At 36.3% G+C, this 25,565-nt stretch overlaps 1 protein-coding gene across 1 annotated transcript in view; it reads left to right on the forward strand.

Moving 5' to 3' along the window:
- Positions 1 to 4,797: 4,797 nt before the first annotated feature.
- Positions 4,798 to 25,565, forward strand: part of LOC143019966 (putative E3 ubiquitin-protein ligase HERC1) — a gene marked incomplete at its 5' end in the record, with an annotated part of 228,531 nt that continues 207,763 nt past the window's right edge. Inside the window, 3 exon segments of the mRNA XM_076176020.1 lie at positions 4,798 to 4,974; positions 7,095 to 7,229; positions 7,566 to 7,702. Coding sequence (XP_076032135.1) covers positions 4,798 to 4,974; positions 7,095 to 7,229; positions 7,566 to 7,702 — 449 coding nt within the window.

Raw genomic sequence — 25,565 nt, forward strand, 5'->3', positions numbered from 1 at the left:
CTTCAAAGTTTCTGCATGAGGGGATGGGTAGGGTGGGGACCACTGATTAAATGAAGCAGCCTTGCTGTGGTCGTGCTTTGTCTTGCTGTATTGATTATGAACCCAGGGCAATGGTCAAGGATGCTGGGATGGCCCATCATCCATGAGGGGTTAAGTTGTAAGGGTGGGGATGGGGTGGTGGATGAGAGTGGAATTGGTGGGTATGAAATGGGTGGGAGTAGAATTATGCCTTTTCACTTTGGCTACCTCCCTGGTAAGGGGGAAAGAGCCCTTGTATTTACCTAGTTGTATTTACCTAGTTGTATCTTAAGGGGAAGGGGAGCTAAGATCATGGTGTCCCATCTTTCTATTTCTCCATATCCAGTTTGATCTTAAATTCTTGTATTGTTTTTCCACACACTGCTTTTTCATCCAGTGTGTTTCATACATCTACCACTCTGTGGGGAAAGCTGTTCTTTTTCAGGTCTCTTCTATAAATGTCCTTTTAACTTTCTTTCCATGTCCTCTTGTGTTTCTCCTATCCCAATTTAGCAAGTCTTCTCTGTCAAAGAACTTCCATGTCACTGCATACTCCAATTTAGGCCTTTATCATTGTGACTTGTTATTTCCCTTACCATTTATTCATCCAAGTAGGTAAAAGCTACTTTTATTGCTCTCGGTAAGTTGTAGGGTTTTGCACAAACACTATCTTAAAAATTATTGGGAAAAAGGTATAAGGAAAGCTGGTTCTTTTTCAGGTTCTTTTCTATTAATGTACCTTTTAACCTTTTTTTCCATGTCCTCTTGTGTTTCTCCTAATCCCAATTTAGCATAGTCTTTCTCCTGTCAAGAAACTCATTCCATTGTCACTGCATATTTCCAATTTAGGCCTTATCATTGTGACTAGTATTTCCCTTACCATTTCTTCATCCAAAGTAGGAGTAATAAAATAGCTACTTTTATTGCTCTCAGATAAGTTGTAGGTTTTGCCTACAATCTTATAAATTATTGCGGTAAAAAAAGGATAAGGAAGAAGATAAAGTTAATTTTCAAAGAAATAGTATGTCAAACAGATGTAGGAGAAGGGGGGGGGGACCAAAGATTGCAGTTATCAAGGTAATCAAACAAAAAGAAAATTTAGTAAGAAGACACAGTAGACATGAGAAAATGTATAGTATTTTATGTTTTAAAGGGAAAAACATTAACCAAAATTAGTTCCAGAGAGAAAAAAGGGACAAAGAATTGGCACAAAAAGTGTTTCTAAAAGTTTACAGGACAGTGACCAAAGTAAATAGACAAGGGAAATAGAAGAAGTGCACTGATGTTAGAAGAAGGAAAAAAACTCAACCAATAAAGATTAAATTAAGGTCACAATGTGGCACAGTAGTAAGAAATTTTAATAAGAAACAGGAAAACTGGGAAGAAATGAACACTATAAAAAATATATGGATAAAAATGAGACGAGGAAAGACGAGAGAAAAGGAAAAATTTATAGGACATTAAGAAAGGGAAGGCTAAAGAAAAAATGAAAAGAGAATGGAGATTGAAAAAAACACAGTTGTCTTGGAGAGCAATTAGATATGAGACTGAAAAATGTGGTATACTCAAGAAAAAGCTAAAAAACAAAAATAAAACAAAAAAAAAAAAACAACCATGGATCGGTTATAGAACGTTTAAAATCTGGCATTATACTTATATAAATGGTTTGATTTCAGAATTAAATGAACAATTATCTATTAGAAAGCTAAACCAGATGTTAATGGGAATTGTGGAGACAAAATTGAGAGGTCCACTAAGTAACCAAAACAGCATTGGACATGGCTCTAAGTAATAGGGAGGAGATGAAACAGGGGAGTCATGTTCCTGGTTAAGGAAAAACTTAAATGTGACAAAAGTTACATATTGGAACGAAGAGGAGATGATTCACAATAAAAGTTGAAGATATGGACATGGAAAAGCAGAAAATTTGCAGGTGAATTTATGTGCCCCCAGAAACAGGGCCTTGAACAGAGAAAGATCACTTCAAAAATGGTTTAAATGATATTAAATCTTCATTTAAATGAGAATACTAATGGATGGAAGTAATGCAGTACTCATGGAGTGACTTTAATTGCAAAGAAATATGGCTGGGGATGAGATGACACGTGAAAGGTGGAAAAGTTCAGTGGGGGAATCTATTACTCGGACATGACCCATGGATCATTAACATGTGACACAGTGGGGTAAAGGAGAGTACTAGATTTAGTAAATAATGAAGAACCTTCAAGACTAAATCTAATATTTATGTTACAAAAAATAACCTGAAATAGTAGACAAAAATTTAGTACAAGACCCAACCATATTGTGAAGAGTGACTGCTACTACAAGTTAGGAATTACGAAGAGGGCAATATATAGTAAAGAAGTAAAAATGAGGAACTCAGAAAAGGGCAGACTGATGTATAGACAAAGCAGACTTTGAGAAACTTAAGAAATTTTTCTTGAAGTGAACTGGGAAAAATTCTACAAAGATGAAACACAAGTGGGTGTACATAAAATTCTGGTTTAATAGAAGGTGCAGTGAAGAAAAGATAGATGAGACAGAGCTTGGAAAAGATGGAGAAGAGACAGGAAACCTAGAAAATGGCAATTATATGTTAACCAAAGGAACGAATACATAAAAATATGTAGGGAAGAAAAATTTTAATATGAGAAAGACATAATAGATAAATGTATAGATCAACCAAAACTATTCTATAGATATGTAAATGGGAAACTGAAAAACAAGCAGGAAATAATGAAATTACAACAATGGAATACTGAATACATAGAAGATACCAAAATGGCAGAAGTTATGTGCAAATATTTTAAGTCAGTTTACACTAGAGAAAAAGTAAAACTACAGGTTGAAGGGAGAGAAGTAACACCCCCTCCCCCCATGAAGGAAATAATAATAACATGGAAAGAAATAATGGATCAAGTAACAAACCTTGATGTCAGAAAATCACACGGCCAGGATGGAATAGTAAATTGGATATTAAAAGAATGTAAAGAAGAACTAGTAGGCGAAATATACAAAATAATATGTTGCTCACTCAAAGAAGGAAAAATGCCACAAGACTGGAAAAATACTGATATTGTACCAATCTATAAGGGAGGCAATATGGAAAACCCAACAAATTACAGACCAGTTTCCCTTAAAAGCACAGTTGCAAAAATCTGCGAAAAAGTTATACAAGATAGGTGGATAAAACATCTGGAGAATAATATGCTAAATCTGAGACAATCTAGATTCAGACAAGGAAGATTGTGCACAACAAATCTGATCTGCCTTTACTCAAGGCTACCAGATATAACACAAAAAAGGGATGGATGGGCTGATTGCACTTTCCTAGATCTACAAAAACCTTTTGATAAAGTCCTTCACAAAAAAAATATTAATAAAGATGGAAACCATAGGAGGGATACAAGGTAAACTACTGAAGTGGATGGAGGACTTTTTGTATGAAAGAAGAATGAGGGTAGTGCTCAGAGACAAGACTTCTATTTGGGAAGAGGTAATTAGTGGAGTCCCACAAGGATCAGTGCTGGCTCCAATAATGTTTGCCATTTATGTGAATGACATGGAGGAGAGAGTGGAATGTTATATGAGCTTCTTTGCAGATGATGCAAAACTGTTGAAGAAAGTGAGTACTGAAACGAACTGCGAATCATTACAGAGAGATCTAAACAGGGTTTGGGAATGGAGTCAGAAGTGGGAAGTGAAATTCAACACAGAAAAATGTAGCATAATGGAGTTTGGAAAAAGTAAGAAAAGGATATCTGAAAGATATAAAATTGGTGAAAAAGAAGCTAAGAAAAGAGGGATCTGAAAAAGACCTGGGAGTGATTATCACAAAAGATATTTCCCCCAGACAAACATGTAAACAATATTGTCGGCAAAACCTACAACTTACTGAGAGCAATAGAATTAGCTTTTACCTATTTGGACGAAGAAATGGTCTCATTATTTATGTTTTATTATTGTTATTTTATTTTATTTTATTTATTTTTCATTTTTCATTTTCACCTTTCAGTTCTGCCGTTCCTGTTTTAGTACCCTAATTCCTTCCTTTATTTCAATGTTCACTTTTTTTAGGCAAGGCATTTCATTGTTCAAGTTATTATTTGTTTTCCATAAATCATTTGTTTCTCTTCTCCATGTATCATTCATATTTCTTACATCTCTATATCTTAAATTCTACTAAAGAGCCTTCTTTCATGTCCCATAAATCCAGAAAAATTACTATCCTCACTATTATCAAATAAAAATATTTTTGTTCATTCTGGTCATCTAAAATCAGGATTTATGTTCTACTTCAGTTTCACACTAACAAGCACTTCTGCATAACTGTTAACATTCAAATGCAGTGTTGACCATCTTGGGAATCTTTTGACCTGTTGACATTTTCCTCCATTTTCCCTCTATTTCTCACTTTTTATGCTCTAAATAATCATTTTGGGTGTCCACAAGCACTCCCCTTCCCATAAATACACTTTAGGCAATATGTAATTGAAGCACTGTTGTATCGTTTTGTGAATATAGGTATTATCACTTGAACACCACTAAGTACTAGATGTTGTCACTACAATGACTGGTATATGTATGTATGTATACATAGTTCTTAGGCAAATTAAGATAACCAGTGTGAATTCACTGATTACTTTTGTCAAGAACACATAATTTATAATGTTCCAATTGGTTTTTTTTTCTTTCACATATTTTTGAAACTATTTTGGTTATCAGTGTTTGAAAAGACAGACTTGTATTTCTTATGCCATGACACTTTTTCTTCCTTAGGTGACTATGGAAAATTAGGCCTTGGTAATACTCTGACCCAGAAATATCCCCGCCTGGTGGTTGGACCCCTGAGTGGTCGAGTGGTTCGGTGGGTTGCAGCTGGATATCGACACTCAGCTTGTGTCACTCAGGAAGGAGAACTCTTCACATGGGGGGAAGGAGATTATGGTAGATTAGGTAAGCTTCCTAGTTCCATTGTGTGTAGTTTGCATATTCCTCCACTGGGTGTATCTTGGTAAAAGGATCAAATGAACTTATTATATATGGTGACATCATCTAAAATGATTTTAAGTAAAGGTATGATAATTACACTGAGAGAAATGTGAAAAAAAGAGGAAGGGAGATGGTAAGGTCAAAGAAAGGGAAAGAGATGGGTGTTGTGGAGGCATATGATGGTAATTGTTGCCTCTAGTTTCAATTATGGGAGCTATTGATATAAATAATGCATTTGATGAAGTTTCCAGGAACATATTAACAAAAAAGATCATGGAAACAGATATTCACAAGAAATAGCTAAATTGGCTTCTGAGAATCAGAAAAGCCCTCAGGAAATACAGGGTTTGGAAAATAAAATACATTATAATTATGTGTCTATGATGGTTTACACACAGTGTATGTGTAGATACAATTGCTTCTATATATATGTATGTGAATATATATACCGTATATACTCGCATATAGATCGCACTTTTTTTTAACTATTTCTCCAAGATCAGGGGTGCAACCTATCCACTCGACATTAATGAGGGACATCACTACTATGTCACTGAAGTCGCAACAATTGGCGATTTCAATGTGACAATGACACGGAATTTCAGTGGTGTTCACACAATATGCATAGGAAAGTTTTTCAAGGCTTTTGTATGCATGAAATATATATCAAATATTCCTACCGAATCACTGCATTAAACTGAACTATTGCTGCCAGAAAATCACATATCAATTACAATAAAATCATAACATATTCTCTTTTCCAACTATTTCGTATGTTTTATTGTGTTTATAAGCAATGATACCTTGACCCTTTGTTTACCGTACATTACCATACATCAACTGTATCACTCGTGGCTGCGTTTCTATATGTGCGGAAATTATATTTTCATAGCGTAATGTAACATCCCATAACATCACTTTAATAAACTTACAATTATTGTAATAAAAAATTATTTTCATAAAATTTCTTCTATACTGTTGTATAGATGGGTAAGGTATTTGGAAAAAAACACTGTACTAAATCCAAGGCAATTTAGATTTAGACAAGGACAATCATGCATCACAAACTTAATGTGTTTCTATTCAAGGCTAATAGATATAATACAAGAAAGAGATGGATGGGCTGATTGTGCATTTGTAGACCTGGAAAAAGCTTTTGATAAGGTGCCACAAGAAATGGCTTAAGAAATTAGAAACTGCAAGAGGAATACAGGGAAAACTGCTGAAGTAGATGGAAGACTTCTTGCATGAAAGAAAAATGAGAGTGGTGATAAGAGACAAGCACTAATTGGGATGAAGTGATTAGTGGAGTACCACAAGGAACAGTTCTGGCTCCAATAATGTTTGCTATATATATTAATGATATGGATAAAGGAATTGAAAGTTATAAAAGCTTCTTTGCGGATGATGCAAAATTGTTTAAAAAAGTGAATACTGTAGATGATTGTTATGAATAATATGTCCCCTGAGAAACATATAAACAAAATTTTTGGAGTAACTTATGATTTAATAAGATCAATCAAAGTGGCATTTACATACCTGGATGAAGAAATGGTGAGGAAAATACTAGTCACTTTGATAAGACCAAAATAGTATGCAGCGACGATGTGGTCACCAAGTACAAAAAAATGTATAACAAAACTTGAAGGAATACAAAGAGCAATTACGAAATTGGCACCAATGCTCTCAGAACTATCATATGAGGAGAGGCTGGCAAAACTTGAGCTACAGACATTAGAGCAAAGAAGAGAGAGAGGAAACTTGATAACTTTATAGAAGCATGAAAGGCCTGGAAATTATTGATAGAGAGGATCTAATAAAATGGGATAGTAGAGATACAAGAGGACATGGAAAGAAAATCAAGAAAGACAATTATAGAAGAGACCTGAAAAAGAATAGCTTTCCCCACAGGATAATATACATTTAGAACAGGTTAGATGAGAATGTGGTGTGTGCAAAAACAATACACGAATTTAAAAATAGTGTAGATAAAACAAGATATGGAGACGGGACACCACGAGCATAGCTCCCCTTCCCGTAAAATACAACTAGGTAAAAAAAAAAAAAATTAATGCATCTTGCAGGCCATGGGGATAGCAGTGGTCGAAATGTTCCTACACTGGTTGGAGATGTGTCTGGTGTTGGCCAAGTAGTTTGTGGAAGTGCCCACACTTTAGCCATCTCAGCAGATGGCAGGACAGTCTGGTCATTTGGATCAGGTGGGTATTTAATACAGAACATTTATTTTATATGTCAGGGTAGGAAATTGACCATGAAATATCATGCATGAAAAGTGGGTTTTTTAGAAATGAGGGAATTTCATTATTTCATTTATTTTTTATCTGATTATATCAAGTGAAAGGCTGTTTCCATCCAAGAATATGGAATAAAAAAGGATGGTTATGTAAGATAAGAATTATTAGAAAAGTTGTCTCAAGTTGGGTCTGTAAATATTTTTAAGTAAATATAATATTAGCTTGAAAAATAGAACAGATTTTTAATGAAATTTAAGTAATAGTGCACACATAAATTTAGCTCTAACCTTATAATCCAAGGTGACCATGGCAAACTTGGCCATGGAGACACTGCAAAGGTGTATCGTCCAAAAGTTATTGAAGCCCTCCAGGGACTAACTGTACGTAAAGTGACCACCAGTACACATGCCTCCCTTGCATTAGCTGCTCATGGACAGGTGAGTAGTACATTGATTCTCTCACCTGTGTAGAAGGGTGGCTATGGTAATCATACCATAGAAGTCTCTTACAGAATGAGATATATAGGGATAGATTACTAAACTATTCCTCTTTTAATTTCCTTGATTTCATTTACCTTATATAAGCAAAGCTTCTCAGTTTGCTGCATTTTGGTAGTAATAATATTTAGTATAAGATTTTAAGCAAGTTTCTTCCAAGTATCTCTAGGAATATTGAAAAGGGAGTGTATAAATGAGTGTATGAATTGTTCGAAAATTTGTCAGACTCTATATGAGGGTAGTTCCAAAGGTAATTCCTTCTATTTCTTTATTCATAACTCAAAAAGTTGAAAAGCTACAAAGATGGGAGTCACACCATTAAAATGAGTGGACATTTTTGCTCCATAATATATTTCTCCATGTAATTATCCCCTTCTCCAATGCCCTTTTGCCAGCAATGATCAAGGGTCTGTGCATGGCCATCCAATGCACAGTTTGTCACTCACATGACAAAAAAAATTAAAAAGGATACTTATAGAAGAGATCTGAAAAAAAAAACCAGTTTTCCAGAGAGTGGTGGACATCTGGAACAAACTGGATAAAACAGTAGTGTATGCAAAAACCATACATGAATTTAAGAGCAAACTAGACACTGTGAGATACAAAAGTGGGACCCCATGAGCATAGCTAACCTTCCCATAAGATACAACTAGGTAAATACAGTAAATACATCTCTGTTGCCAATCCAGAATCAATGAACCCATCTTCTAACCATGCTGAGATTGACTACCTCAGCTCTGTAAATGTTCACCAAATGCCATTGAAGGTCAATTGGTTCCACTTCTGTGTGGAGGAATTCAATGACGCATCTCTGCTATGACACATATCCTTGACAGGGATAACTTTATTAGACTGTCACACCATCAATATCTGCAACAGATAGATTAAAATTTCAGGGTATGAGCATGAAGGTTCAGTCATCATAATGCCTTAAACAATCCCTTCAAATCCCATAGTGCAGAATAAAAAAATAGAAGACATTACTTATAGAAATACCCTCATACATTATAAGATATTTGTCATACTTTATCAACTTTGCTTGATCTCAATTAGCACAACTGATTCACCAGGTTCTGTATCTCAATACAGCTTTAAAGTCATTACATGACGTAAATGAAATTCAGTAAATGATAGTGACAATGACATTTTTGAAATCCTAACTCTCCTTGTAGAACAAAACTATGACAGTGTTTAGATTTATAGAAGGAATTTAGTGGAACATTCCACCCAAATAATCTGTAGGTTTTTTTTATTTTTCAATTTTTTTAATATCTCATATTTGTCATGATAGATTTAAATAAAGAAATAATTCTCCTCATAAGATGAATTTGAATAAGAAATTGTCATTATTAATAAAATCTAGAAATGGTTTTGTATCAGATTTTTTGTATCAGATTGTATCAGTCTTGATATGTAACTTTTTCTTGGCATTTGAAACAGTTTGACTTTCTTGAAGCAGAAAATAATTTTATGAATATGTAGCATCTTTCAAGAGTTGTAGAATACTTTTTTAGCTATTACATTCTTGTGAAGCATTTACAGGCAGTCATTAAATATACATATTAGCTGATGTGAAAGTATTATATTTTGTAACATAGAACCATATCAAAAGCATTAGCATAGTACTTGTACACTATCACAATTGAAATTTTTCAAACTGAGAATATGTTTATGGTAAGATTTGATCATTTATTGATTTATTTATTACTTATACATTGTAGTTGGAACTCTTTAATACATTATTAACTCTCTGTACAAGTGATGAATTACAGAAAAAATAGATTAGAGTAAAATTACTTTTCATAACCCCCTTGAAACCTCTTTGAACTTCAGATACCTTAAGAGTGTAATAAATTAAACATGGGAATAACCGAGTAATTGATTTTGCCAAAAAAAGAAAGGCTTTTGTTATTCTGTGTCATTGCCCTTGATCTGCATTGTGTAGCATGGGACAGGACTGACCCTTTGTGTATGAGATGCTAAGATGGTAGGGGTATTGTACGGGTTTCGATGTGTATGAAGTGGATGTGTCATTTGTAGAATGTCTGTTTTCACCACAGCATGGCTCTCTACAATCAAGAAAACAAAAAAAGATATCCTACAGATTACGCAAAAAACATTAATCGATAATACCATCCTTATGCACTTTGTCACTTCCTTAAAACATAGCCATTTTCTTCTCTTTCTTTCTACATACCAAGAGTCTCTTCCTCCTTATAAGGGAGGTAGTCAGCCAAGGCACACACCCACTCCCAGCCATTCCACACCCATCTACCACCCATTGTTTTCCTCTAATCTTATCTCATCATGGATGAAGGGTCAACCCTGTCTCGTGCCCACTACCTGGGCCAGAAACAATGCAGCAATACACAGTACATCCACAACAGGACTGCTTCATTCACATGCCAACTCTCCCACCTTATCCTTTTATGTAAAAAATATAGACAGGGAGAAATCCCTTTGGGATTTGTCCAAATAACATCCATACACAATGTCCACTCACACCTATCCCCTGCCTTCTCCCTTCCCTGCTCAGCAGACCTTCCCCTCTTCCTCAAAGCCTCTTTTATCCCATCCATGCATCACATTTTTGGTCATCCCCTCAAGTACTCCATCCACCTCTTCTTTCCACACTCTTTTGGGTAATCTTTCTTCACTCAATCTTTCCATGTGTCCAAACCATCCTAATAATCTTTCATCAGCCCTATCTGCCAACTCCCTTTCTACCCCTGCTCTCCTCCCCACCTCATTTATCACTCTAACCTTGTAACCCTTTTCAGACACTTCATCTCAAAGACATTTAAACTTCTCCTTTCCACCTTTCTTAAATTTCAAGTCTCCATCCCATACAGTGTCTTAGGTACATTCACCCTTTCATATAATCTTCTTTTTGCATCCATTTTAAAATGGCTATTTCTGATGACACTTTTTAATCCTCCAAGACATTTACTTGCTTCCCTCACTCTTTTGTTCACCTTTACCCCCACTCCTCCATTTCCTGCTACATGTGAGTCAGAAACAGTGCAGCAGTACACAGTATATCCATAGCAGGGCTGCTTCATTTACATGGCACCACTCCCTCTTTGACCCTTCATATGAAAAATAAAGACAGGGGAGAAATCCCTTTGGGATGTCAAAATGTCATTCATACACATTGTCCATTCACATTTGTGCCCTTTTCCTTTGTAAAATGGAACTATATAAGCTATCCATCTTTCATAGTGGAGGTAGTCAAATCAAAGGCATGCACCTTCTCCCACCCATTCCACTCCCATCCACCACCCTTGTTTTCCTCTTATCTTAGTTCCTCTTAGGTGAAGGGCCATCCCTGTCTCCAACCTACTGCTCATGTCTAAAGCAGTGCAGCAAGACACAGCACATCCACAGTAGGGCCTCTTCACTTACTCAACAACCCTCCCTCCCCATCCCCTCATGTGGAAATTAGAGAAGACATGGAGAAGTCCCTTCAGGCTGTGTCAAATATCATTCATACACAACTATCTTCCACCCACCCCTATCCTGTGCCTCCTCCTTTCCCTGCTGAGCAGACATTCCCGTCTTGCTCAAAGCCCCTTTCACCCCATCTATCTACCTCATCCTCAGTTGTCCCCTCAAGTTCACTCCATCCCCCTCTGCTTTCCACATCTCTTTTGCTAATATTTCTTCATTCTTTGCCCGTCTCCAAATCATCCCAATAATCTTTCATCAGCCCTATCCGCCATCTCCCTTTCCAGTCCTTCTTTCTTCCTCACCTCCTTATTTATCACTATCCAACCTTGTAACCCCTACCATATTTCTCAGACACTTCATCTCAAAGACATTTAGACTTCTCTTTTCTGCCTCTCTTAAATTCCAAGTCTCTGCCTCATACTATGCAAGTACTCTTCCTTATATCGTTTACTCTGTGTTGGGACTATGCCACTGACAAGCCTTGGATGGATCAGGGTTTCTATAAAAAAAAAATTTCATCTCATCATCCATATTTTGAAAGGCCACTCTAGTTTATAGAATAGTTTGGGTTGCTCTTTGCATTTTTCTATAATGTCTTTTTCATAGTTCCTCTTCTCTTCTCTTCACACTTTTACATACTCATTTCTATAGTTTATATATATTTGCCATTTTTAAGATTTTTTTCTCCATCTTTTCCAAGGTTTGTCTCTTCTATCTTTTGCCTCACTGCATCTTATATTTAACCAGAAGTTAATGTATACTCACTCTTGTTTTGGTCTTGATACATACCTATTCACTCCTTCATTATAGTTATCCATCAAGATCTCCCATGTCTCTTTCACTTTTGTCTCTTCCATGTAGAATTTTTCCCAATTTGCATTTTGAAAGAATTTCTTTAGTTTTCCAAAGTCTGTTTTCTTGTACATCAATCTTCCTTTCCTGTACTTTTCATTTCTTTCCATATATATTTCTTCTTTTAGTTAAGTCTCTAGAAGTATATGGTCCCTCTTTCCAAGTAGTGTCTTGTATCAAATTTTATCCACAATTTCAGGTTCTGTTGTAAATATTGAATCCAGTCTCAATGGTTCCTCATTACTTCTGTATCTGGTGTTTTCATTGACCCATTGTGTCATTGCATATTCCATGGTCATGTCCAGTAATACATTACCCCACAGATCCTCTCTGCTTTTCACTGTCATGTCCTCCCAACAAATTTCTTTGCAGTTAAAGTCCCCCATAACTACCAGGCTACCTCCACCCATTAGTAGCTCATTTAATGAATGTCTTGTATCCTCTAGCATTTTTGCATGCTTATTCTCTTTTGAAGAGCTTGTTTTAGGGGGCACATAAATCACCACAAACTTTTTACTTTTAATGTCCATGTCTTCGACTTTTATCATGATCAGTTCTACATTGCTTTTACCCTCCGTAATGTTTGTCACATTCAAGTTTTTCTTGGCCAAGAACATGATTCCTCCTCCCTGTTTCTTATTTCTGTTTTTAATCCAATAATTGTATAACCCTTATTCAACATTAATTTCTGGTATTGAACCCCTTAATTTCGTCTCCACAATTCCTGTTATGTCTGGTTTTTCATCTAACAGGTAATCATTTAGTCCATTCAGTCCTGATATTAATTCGTCAATGTTAGTATAGGCCACTTTTAATATTTTTCATTCTCCATCTTTTTTTCGGTTTTTGCTTCGTCCAATCTGATGTACCATTTTCTCAGTCTCATGTTGATCACCCTCCAATAGAATTCTTTGCTTGTGTGTGTGCATGTATATACACATACACGGTAATGCAGACCGCTCTAAGGAAATTAGAATTGGTAACACATTGATGGAAATGCACTCCAGATTTTTCAGTAACACACTACCTGTCCAGCAGTAGTGTGTCCAGCTCTGTCATCTACATGATCATAGGTTACTTTTAGTTTTCTTATAGTGTTTGCTGTGCAATATAACAATCCTGTCTTCTTTCTTAACCATTTCTTCACTCTTTGATTTAGAACAATCCAGAAAAAAATCCATATTTCATAGCTTTGGTTTCCCTTAAAACTTCTTGTGATTTTTGAATATCATCTTTTTAATGCTTCCAAAACTTGCTGATTACTTTATTTGCTATGGCTTGAAGTTTAAATTTTATTTTCATTGTACTCTAGTTATTTCTCTTATATTTATCCTAAACCATCAGTCTGATCAATTGCATCCAAGTCATTTCCCATAATCATGGAGATAACTTCTGTAGCCTTTTGCATCTCATATTTATGGCTTACCGTCCATGAAGTGATATGGTCTTCCTACCAGCCAAAAATTATGACACATTTAGTCCTATCAGATACATCTTTGGCAAGGAATTCCTTTTTCCACCCTAATATGATCTCTATTCTGCTGGTCCATGATCTCTTTAAAGTTTAATGTATCCTTCTGCTGACTAAATGACCAACCTTTTTGTACCTTCAACAGTTCATAGATCTTGACCTCATTTTATTTTTTCTTGGCTTTGCTTGCTTTATGTCATTGATGAGATTAATTCTCTCACTTGTCAAAGTCTAATTTTTCTTTCAAATTTGATAAATTTCTGCTTTCTAAGCCAGGTTTGTGTGTGTGTTTTTTTCAACCATTCACTCAAGTTCATGAAACTTTGATTCATGGGAAGAAAGGAATCTCAATTATTTCAACTCAGTTGTGAATTCACTTACCTCCAGTACCAAGATATTGTGTCTTTGGAAGCTATCCCTGTCTTTTATTTTGGCCTCAATGTCATCCTGACTAATTTCACATACAAGATTGTTCACCTCTATATGTGGGAAACCTTAAAAATTTGCTGTTTTAAATGTAAAAATCAATAATATATATTGTATACAAATGGAAAAGAAATAAACCCTCCTTTGTTTCCTATCCTAAGCAACATTGTAGCGGGGGTGGGGGGATCCCTCCCAGACATTTTCCTCAGGTTGCTTCAACAATAACCCTGAATAGCATTCCCCCCCTCCCCCAGTGTATTCAGTAAGTAATTCTTATCATAAGAGGACTTTAAGAATGGTAAAAAGTAAAGCATCTACCCCCTTTGATCTCTCCTATATTTACCTAATTGTATTTACCCAATTGTAGTATACAAGAAAGAAGCAACACTCATTGGGTTTTGTCTTGTGTTCTCCAGTTTAGTTGTATCTTTCAGCATATAGTTTGTTTTTAAATTCATGTATGTTTTTTGCACATACTATTGTTTTGTCCAATTTGTTCCAGACATCCACCACTCGGTATGGATTTTTTTTTTTTTTTTCAGATCTCTTCTATAGCCATCCTTTTTGAGTTTCTTTTCATGTCCTCCTGTTTTTCTTTTGTCCCACTTTGATAAATCTTCTCTGTTAAGGGCTTCCATGCCTTTCATGATTCTGTAAATGGCTAGTAGATCTCCTCTTTCTTTTCTTTGTTCCAGGGTTGGTAATTCCAGTTTGGACAATCTTTATTCATATGTCAATTTTGAAAGTGTTGATGCCATCTTTGTCGTTGCTCTTTGGATTCTTTCTAATTTCTTTATATATATTTTTTTGTGCTGGGTGCCCATAGTGATGCAGCATACTCCAATTTTGGTCTTATCAGTGTGACTAATATTTTTTTGCCATTACCTCATCCAAGTAGTTAAAGGCCACCTTTATTGATTTTAATAAATTGTAGGTTTCTCCGACTATTTTGTTAATATGTTTGTCTGGTGTCAAGTGTTTGTTAATAATTACTCTTAGGTCCTTTTCCAAGCTAACTTTTTTTTACTTCCTATTGTACCAATTTTATATTGCCCTGATATTCTAATTTTACTTTTTCCAAACTCCATTATACTACATTTCTTGATGTTGAAATTTACTTCCCACTTTTGGCTCCATTCCCGGTGTTTTTCTGTACTTACCTTAGTAGTTTTGCATCATCTGCAAAGAAGTGCACATAACATTCTACACCTTCATCCATGTCACTTATGAACACTCCCAAATTTTTCTCCATTTTTGCTTTTGTAATGGGTTCACTTCTCAAGGAATAGTTTAAACACAGTATTTTGCAACTATTGCCTATTTCCAGTACTTTGCTTGTTTTGATCTTGAACTTCATTTCCCATTCTTGGCTCCTTGCAAAAATAGTGTGTAGGTATTTTTGCAATACTCTTCCATCCATCCTCCTCATTTTTCACTCTTATGATTTTTGCATCATCTGCTAGCATAATGGATTAACTTTTTGTTCTTTCCATCATGTCATTAACATAGACAAGAGACATTATTGATGCAAGCACTGAAGCTTGTGGAACCCTGCTTGTTACTGCTCTCCGTCTTGACATCTTATCCTTTACTACTGTCCTCATATATCTTTCCTTCAAAAAATATTTCATCCATTTTAGTAGTTTGCCTCTCAGCCCTTCAATGTGCTCCAATTTCCATATAGGTCAACTGTGAGATACTTTATCAAATGCCTTCTCAAGGTCAAGGTACACACAGTCCACCCACCCCTCTCTCATGCAGCACATCAGTCCCTCTCGATTAAAAGCTTAAAAGGTTCAACACATGTGACTTTCTAGATCTGAAGCTAAACTGACTGTCTTTCAGAAATATGTGTGTGTCTGTTTATACACCATTTTGGTAGTTAGACTTAGAGCTGTCTATATCTCCATATGTCAAACTTTGCCATAGATTTATGTATGTATTGCCAGTGATACAACTCATTGCATTCCTTCAATAATTCCACTATCTTTTACAACTGTATGTTTCTTGGAAAACATTATGCAGACTTCAGAAGACATATAGAATACATGACAGAAGAGGAGAGTCACTAGTGAATCTATTGCCAGAGAAACTGTAACAAAATTAAAGTTTCTCTGGCAAATTTCAAACTGAAAATGTTGTATGTCTTTAAAAGGATAACCATGATGTGCACAAAATCTCAAGCAGATAATTACAGAAGACATCTGGAAAAAAATAAAAAAAATGGCTTCCCACACAGAGTGATAGATACTTGGAACAAATTAGACAAAGAAACAGTGTGTGCAAACACTATTCAAGATTTTAAGAAAAAACTTGATCCTGAGAGATACAAAGACGGGTCACCGCGAGTATAGCTCCCTTCCTGTATAATACAACTAGGTAAATACAACTAGGTAAATACAGTAGATAAAGGAAATTTCTGTCCTGATATTCTTCTACCTTCAAAACAAGCTGGAAAAAATGGTTGTTTTCAGATCATAGAAAAGTGAATTATTGAGTTCCAAGTACATTTTAAGTATGACATAGATTATCAGTTCTAATAGGTTTAAGATAGTTGAAGATGGTTTTTAAGTGAAAATTTTTGGTTGAATAATAAATGCTTTTACCCAAATTGCAACCCATCAGATTTCTCAACAGACCTCCTGAAGCTATGTGGAATGTATGTATGTGTATACATCCAGTTCAGTAGAACATGAGACTATCATGGCAAACATCGGCATTTTGCAAAAATATATATTTTGTATGCTAACATTTTAACGACCAGTACTTTTGCTCTTTCAGTTTGAGTTATGCATGTACTTTATATTTTTATTTTGACCTTCAAAGTGAAGCTTCTTTTCTGCTTTAGGTAGAATTAAATGAAATTTTAATCTAGTGTTACATAGAGGAATTGATTAAAAAAGAAAAATTGCATGTTTTCCTATTAATGATGCATGATTTGTTTAGATCAGTCCTAGAAATAATAACAAGCACTTTCAGAAACTCTTAGCTTGACTAACTCTGTAAAGACAGCATTACTTGAAAGTAGTTGAGAATGGTTTGCATATGATTATTTTTACCCTGTACAAAGACATTCACCTCTTAGCATGTTGATGGTACACCCTATGATTTTATTTATTTTTTTTTTTTATATATAACCAGCTGGGACATTCACTGCATGGTGACATGCAGTCATTATGTAAGGGACTATTTTTTGGGGTGCTACTAATGATGCATGATCAAGTAGAGAAGAAAAGATAAAAGGTGCAGATGGAGGGATGATATTGGTAAAGATGGCAGTAAGAGGAAGATGGGCAGAGTATTTTATGGAGTTGCTAAATAAGTTTCAGAAGAAAGTCAAGCATAAATACACATGGGAGAGGGTGGTGGATGAAAGGGTGGTAGATAGAGAGTTAATGGACTATGTAGTGGTAGATAGGAGTATGATAAGAAGAGTTAAGGATGTACATGTGCTAAGGGGAGAAAGTGGGAGAATATCAGATAATTTTTTGGTGGAAGGTAAGTTGAGAGTGGATAATAGATGGAGAAAGAGGAAAACGACAAAAGGAAGGTAGGTGCTTAGAGTGAACTCTTTAAATGAAAAGGAAAAGGAGAAGGAGTACAAGAAGAAGCTGAGAGAGGAGTGGGAGGGAGTGAAGGATAGAATAGAGCTAGGAGTGGAGGAGGAATGGGGATGGTTCAAGGAGGGAGTCACAAAGTGTGCAAAGATGGTGTGTGGAACAAGAAGGATGGGAGGAAATAGAAGGAAGGGTAGTGAATGGTGGGATGAGGAGACAAAGAAGGTTGTAGAAGAGAAGAAGCGAGCTTTCAGAGATTGGATATAAAATAGAAGGGAGTCATATGAGAGGTACAAAGAAAAGAAAAGAGAAGTAAAGCAAAAGGTAAAGGAGGCAAAGAGGAGGGCAGATGTGAAATGGGGTAAGAGTATGACAGAAAATTTTGAAAGTAATAAAAAGATGTTTTGGAAAGAAATTAAGAGAGGAAGAGGAGGCAAATCAAGTAGAGAAGAAAAGGTAAAAGGTGCAGATGGAGAGACGATAATGGAAGAGAAGGCAGCGAGAGGAAGGTGGGCAGAGTATTTTAGGGAGTTGCTAAATGTGAAGGAGGATAGGGAGGGAAAGGTAGTTGCAGTGGGAAGTGCTAAGAAAATGACCGTGATGAGTGAGGAAAATGGAGGAGAAATAGGGGAGGATGAAGTGAAAGCAACTGTTAAGATGAAGAGAGCAGGTAAGGCACCTGGTCTGGATGGATGCCATGCAGAATGTCTGAAAAAAGGAGGTACAGTTATGGTGGACTTGCTGGTGAGGTTATTTAATGTTTGTTTAAGAGAGGGTAGAGTGCCAGAGGATTGGAGGAGTGCCTGTATAGTTCTGCTTTACAAGGGAAAGGGGGAGAAGGGTGAGTGTAGTAGTTTCAGAGGGATCAGCTTGTTAAGTGTAGTTGGGAAGGCTTATGATTGAGAGGATTAGGAGAGGAACAGAAGGAGTAATTGGGTGTTCAATTTATACATGGATGGGGTGGTGCAAGAGGTAAATACAAGAGTAATGGGCCAGGGATTGGAAATGGTTAAAGAATATGGGGAAAATAGAAAAATAAGCCAGTTGTTGTTTGCTAACGACACTGCACTTGTGGCAGGATCAGAGGGATTAAGGAAGTTAGTGACAGAGTATGGGAAAGTGAAAGTGAGCAAAAGAAGGAAGTTCAAGATAAATGTGGATAAAAGTAAAGTGATGAGATTTACAAGGGGAGAGGATGGCACCAAATTGGAAGTGAATATGAAGGGAGAGAGACTGGAGGAAATGGATAGCTTTAGATGCTTGGGGTGAATGTGGTGGGAAAGAGAAGCAAGTAAATGCCCTGGGGGATTAAAAAGTGAGATGAGAAATAGACATTTGGGAATGGATGATAAGAGGAGATTGTATAAAGGGGTGATTGTGCCAACTGCACTTTATGGGACAAAAACAAGGAACAAAAGAGAAGAAGAGTTTAAATGTATGGTAGGGGGTTACTAGGTTGGAAAGAGTGAGAAATAAGGTGAGGAGGAGAGTGGGGGTGAAAAATGAGTTGGCAGATAGGGTTGATGAAAAGTATTGGAATGGTTTGGACACATGGAAAGAATGAGTGAAAAAAGATTAGTAAAAGGGGTGTGGAAGGCAGAGGTGGAGGATGTGAATATGAGAGGGTGACTAAGGATGAGATGGATGGATGGGGTAAAATGGGCATTGGGAAAGAGGGGAATGTCTGTTAAGGAAGAAAGGGAGAAGACAGAAGATAGGGGTGAATGGAGAATAGCTCTGTATGGATGATGCTGTGATGCATGGAAGAAATGGGTGGGGGATAGGGGGTGAGGGAGTGTGTGTGAATGATATTTTGATGCAGCCCAAAGGGATTTCTCCCCATCTCTTTTTCTGCATGAAGGGGCAGAGAGGGGGGTTGCCAATTAAATGAAGTGACCTTTCTGTTGATGTGCTGCATGTCATTGCATTGCTTCTGGCCCAGGGCAGTAGGTGAGATGCAGGGACGACCCATCATCCAGGAGGAGCCAAGAAAAGAGGGAGGGAGGGGTGAAGTATGTGGGTATGAAATGGATTTATACCTTTGACTTTGGCTACCTCACTTGTAAGGGGAGAAAACCCTTTGTATATATATATATATATATATATATATATATATATATATATATATATATATATATATATATATATATATATATATATATATGTATGTATGTATGTATAGGTAAGTGACAGATAGACATTTCCTTCCAGAAATCAAGATAAAAGGATATAGACTGCTTCACAAGGATTGGGTAGGCAGGAAGTGGGGAGGAGTAGCACTTTTTGTTAACCACTTTGGTATGATGATGCTTATGTAGACCTCATGAGTCACAAGGGGGTACACGAGGATGCTGGTGTCAGCGTCTTGATTATATATTTTTTTTGTAGTTGTACATGAGTTACCCCTGGATTCTGTGAACTAGTTTGATAATGTTTTCTCTGTTTATTATTTATTACTCAGAGTAAAAGAGAGAGTAATACAGCAGTGACTTTATATTTTATAATGTGAGTAGTGTGATGCATTGTTCATATGGCAGCCAATGCTGCAAGCAAGAATTTGAATTATACTGAAGTGGGTAAGAACAAAGCTAAGTGTATTATAAATAAGTCAGTTAATGACTTATAACCATACTTACTGTTATTTTTTACCTATGTGCATAACCTTGCATTTACTTATGTTGAATTTCATTAGCCACTTTTCAGACCATTGCTGTAATTTATCTAAATCTTCTTGAATATCTAATTGATTTAAGTGATCATTTGCCATTCTGCACAATTTTGTATCATCAGCAAATTTGGAGACAATAGGTTTTAGTCCATGGTCTATATCATTTATATACACTATGAATAGAAGTGGCCCTAAAGAAATCTACTCATAACGTTTTTCCATCTAGAAGTTTTGCCATTTAAAACAACTCTGTTTTAGATCATTCAATCAATTTCCAGTCCAACTTAATAGGCTACCACTTACTCCGTGTGAAACAAATTTTGTAAGTAGTCTTTCATGGGGGATGGTATTAAAAGCGTTTGCAAAATCTAAATATATTAAATCCATATTGTTTCTTTTGCCATAATTTGAGATAACTGTGTTGTAGAATTCCTGTAAGTTAGTCACCCAAGAACATTTTCATCGGAATCCATGCTGGCTATCATTTATCAAACAGTTACTTTCTAAATGATGTTCGATAGGATCTCTGATGATAGTTTCCATCATTTTTCCAATGATTGAAGTCAAGCTTATAGGCCTGTAATTATTTTGTTTCTTTTTATCACCTTTTTTAAATATTGGAGTAACATTAACTAGCTTCCATTCTCTTGGGACATCTTCAGATATGATCGATTTATTGAAAATCCATCATATCGTAAAATATTCTCTTTTCCAACTCTTTCGTATGTTATATATTATTTATAAGCAATGTGACCTTGACCCTTTCTTTACCGTATATTACCGTACATCACCTGTTTCACTCATGGCTGCGTTTCTATGATATGTGCACAAATTATGTTTTCGTAGCGTAACGTAACATCCAATAATGTAACTTAAATAAACTTATGATTTTTGTAATAAAAAATTAGTATTTTCATAAACTTCCATTAGGCCTACCGTACTGTTAGATCTACAGTAGATTGCACGCAGTTTTAGGTCTAATAACTACAAACCCATATCATGAGTACTGGTAAGAGAAAGAGCTATGAAGTAGGTTTTAAGCTGAAGGTGGTGGATCACACAGAAGAACATGGAAATAGGTCTGCAGAAAAGGAGTTTGAGGTTTCAGAAAAGGTAGTGAGGGGATGGAGAAAGCAGAAAGATCAGCTTAAAGAAATGCCAAAATCCAAGAGAGCAGCAAGGTTTTCAGTATCTCCATACCAAAGTCTTGAAAAAGAATTGTTTGATTGGGTTGTAGACCTTAGAAATACAGACGCTCCTCAACTTACGTTTTAGTTACGTTCCGAACGGCCGAACGTAAGTTGAAAATGAACGTAAGTTGTTAGTGTACTATACATCGGTAAATTCTATTACCGTATCTTATAAAACACCCCTAAATCATTAATCAAACACATAACATTGTAAAATAATAACATTAATTTCAAATAGATTAAATTCAAGCAACATAAATTGAGATGGTGGAGGAGGAGGGGGAGGAGGAGGAGGCAAGGCATTTTCAGTTTGTCGTCTGCGCAATGTAAACAATGGACGCAGCGTCATGCGCAAGTATCGTTTGAACTACGGAGAGCGCGGTAAACTAAAAAATTCACTCAAAAATTTTTTTTTTACAATTTTTTTTTACCGTCAGTTCAAACGTAAAATCGAAAAAACGTAAAACGAATGAACGTAAGTAGAGGAGCGTCTGTAATGGCCTTATTGTGAATAGACTTTCAGTAAAAACCAAAGCCATTCAGCTAGCATTGAAATATCATTTTACACAATTTAGATCTTCGGCAGGGTGGTGTACAAGGTTCGTGAATGATTTGGATTGACACTATTGCAGAAAACTCATATTGCTCAAAAACTGCCAAAAGACATTGAGCAAAAAGTTCATAATTTTGCAAAATTTGTTGTAAAGGAGCGTAAAATGTTTTATTTTTCCCTAGGAAAAATTGGAAATATGGATGAAACTCCCATGTATTTTGATATGCTGGGAAACACTACTACAGACAGAGTAGGAAGTAAAATTGTTATAGTAAAAACTACAGGACATGAAAAGCAGCATGTTACTGTTGTGCTAGCCTGCCAAGCTGATGGAAAAAAAGCTTTGTCCAATGGTTATTTTCAAAAGAAAGAATATGCCAAAGGAGTCTTTTCCACCAGATGTAATTGTGAAAGTACATCCTAAGGGATAGATGGATGAAAACCTAACAAAAGTTTGGTTGGATGAAGTGTGGATGAAAAGGCCCAGGGCCTTGCTCAAACCCAGACATCATCTAATCTAGGACATGTTTAAGTCACATTGCTGTAAGTCTATCAAAGTTAAGCTGAAGGAATACCGCACAAGGCAAACAGTCATTCCAGGTGGTTGCACTCTATTCTGCAGCCACTTGACATTTCAGTAAATAAACCTTTCAAGACTTACATTCGGAAATTGTGGACATCTTGGATGATATCTGGTGAAAAGGAATTTACTAAAGGTGGTGCACTGAAAAGACCTGGATTGAGTTTAATTGTAGAATGGGTGAAAGAAGCCTGGGGCAGTATTCCTGAAGAACTAATTATCAAGTCCTTCAAAAAAAAGTTGCATCTCAAATGCCATGGATGGAAGTGAAGATGACATGTTATATGAGGATTTAGTTGTTTCAACTTCAACCACATATGAGATATTAAGTGAGGCTTTGGTAGCTTCAACTACAAGCACAAATGAGAATGAAGATGAACCTAACATAAGTGATGATGAACTGAATGACTATGAAATGACCAATGATGATGTGTTAATTGATGAACAAATGATAAGATTGTTTAAAAATGATGATGACAGTGAAAAAGAATTTTCCAGATTTGACAGTGGTGGTGACAGTGAAAAATAATTTGAGGGATACAGTCCTGATGAAGTACCAGGGTATAGGCTAAATGAATAAACACTTTTACTGAAGTATGGTAGCATTTTCTTCTATACTGTTGTAGTGTCCAGTTGAGACTTAAACTCTGTTGATTTTTTTTTTTTTGTCAAAGTTGTCTATAAAGTTTTTTACACAAGTGCATTTGTTTACGACTGTAATTTTAGAAACGCAACCATTGTTTATATAAATTTGCATTATGCACATGCGTGACAGTCAGACAATCCACATATACATATACCAAAGGCTTTTTTCCCCCTTACACAGCGGGTAGCCAAAAAGAAAAAGGCATAGAAACCACTCCCACCCAGGGTTGCGGAGTCAGATGGTATAAGGTCCGACTCCGACTCCAACTCCTAGAATTCCTAGGATGCCAACTGCGACTCCGACTCCTTTGATTCCTCCTACTCTGACTCCCGACTCCGACTCTGACTCCCAACTCCCGACTCCAACTCCCGACTCCGACTCCCGACTCCAACTCCCGACTCCTTAACTCCTTGACCCCTATGTGGAAATCTATTCTGCAGATCCATATACCAGCCTCCCACACCTATTCAGCAAACATTTTATAGATATTTTTCATGTATATTATTTTTTACATGAAACATTCACTTGTATGATAAATATACTCACATATACACTCACCCAGCTTTATATATATATGCAAACAAGCACGTATATTCGTATAACATATATATATTAAATATATAATGGTATTATTTATGCTCATGATCATCTACCAGTTTATGAGCACTTTCATATCTGTCATGGCAGAGTTGCCACTTCAAGCTATATATTTTCTTTTTCCTTTGTGCCCCTCCCCTCCCCCCCCAAAAAAAAATCATCTGTTATTTCATTTGTCCATTCTCATAAACCTTCTATCGCTCCCCTTCCCGCAAAATACAAATAGGTAAATACAATATTAGCAAAAAAAATGTGACAAATCATGATGAAAGGTTAATGGAGGATGCCCTACCTAGTACATACTGCAGAATTAATTTCACCATGTTATCATAAAAACCAGGAATCAGTTCAGGAAAGAGAGAGACAACCTTCCCCTGTGCACACTGTTCATAGCTGCTGTTGTTCCTCCCCTTTTCAGTCATCACCAAATGCTGTGACATATGCTCTAATGTCATTCCTATCTGGCCTCTGAGACTGGTCAAAGTTTATCTCAGGGGATTATCCCAGCATGACATAGCTCCTACAAAACAGTAAACCACACAAAAACACTTCCATTGACTTTTACGTACATGAAGACGTGCATGCATAGTGCATACATAGTGGATATTTACTATTGTCTACACTGTCATGTACGTGTGTACATGATGGAGTTCTAGATGTTAACATAATTTGAATTAATTAGACTGTCAACAAAGGTAAAGTAGCTAGTTTAAATTATTTAAAGATAAAAATCATCTCTGTCACTTGACAGTTGACAAATTATTCAGGAATTTGAATTGATAATTATATTTATTGAATATTTATTAAAAATAGAAATACATTCCACTGGCTATAACTCCCATAGTGTAGAATGAATGAAACATTAATACAAACTACATTCTGGAAACTTCTGTAAATGGTATATATCCTGTAACTAGCTATAAAACTGTTCTATACTGGATGGTTATTAAATTTTCTCAACACAAACCATATCAAATTTTTAGATTTTTTAAACTTGGAATAATGAGACCTACTGCTTTCTAATTGCACAATAGCAACAAATTATTTCACAGTGCACATCTATAGATAGTATTTTACAGCTATTGGACTTAAGGAGTCGGAGTCAGATAAAAATTCCAACTCCGACTCCGACCCCTAGTACTCTTAGAAATCCGACTCCGACTCCTAGCTAAAACCTCCGACTCTCTCCGACTCCGGCTCTGACTCCGACTCCAACTCTGACTCCGACTCTGACTCTGCAACCCTGCTCCCACCCATTCCATCCCCTACATACTCCATTCCCCTCCACCCTCCTCCCTCCCTTTCATCTTAGCACCTCCTGGATGACAGGTCATCCCTGCATCCTGTCCACTGCCCTGGGTCAGAAGCAGAATGTCGCAAGACACAACATCCACAGCAAGGCTGCTTCATTAATTCAGCGACCCCCCCTCTCCATCCCCTCATGAAGAAAAGGAGAAGCCGGGGAGAAATCCCTTCCGGCTGCATCAAATTTTTTCTCATACATACTTCCTCACCCACCATCCCCCACCCACTCTTCCTCATGCATCACAGCATCATCCATACACTACCCTTCTCCATTCACCGCTATCTTCTGTCCTCCCCTGTCCTTCCTCCACAGACATTCCTCTTTCATAATGTCTCTTTCACCCTATCCATCCATCTCATCCTAGGACACCCCCTCATATTCACTCCTTCCACCTCTGCCTTCCACATCTCTTTTATTAATCTTTCTTCACTCATTCTTTCCATGTATCCAAACCATCCTAATACTCTTTCATTAATCCTATCTCCCAACTCCCTTTCCACCCCTTTT

The sequence above is a fragment of the Oratosquilla oratoria genome, chromosome 38 (genome assembly GCF_046742065.1).
Source record: "Oratosquilla oratoria isolate Oo_2021 chromosome 38, ASM4674206v1, whole genome shotgun sequence".
Taxonomy (NCBI): domain Eukaryota; kingdom Metazoa; phylum Arthropoda; class Malacostraca; order Stomatopoda; family Squillidae; genus Oratosquilla; species Oratosquilla oratoria.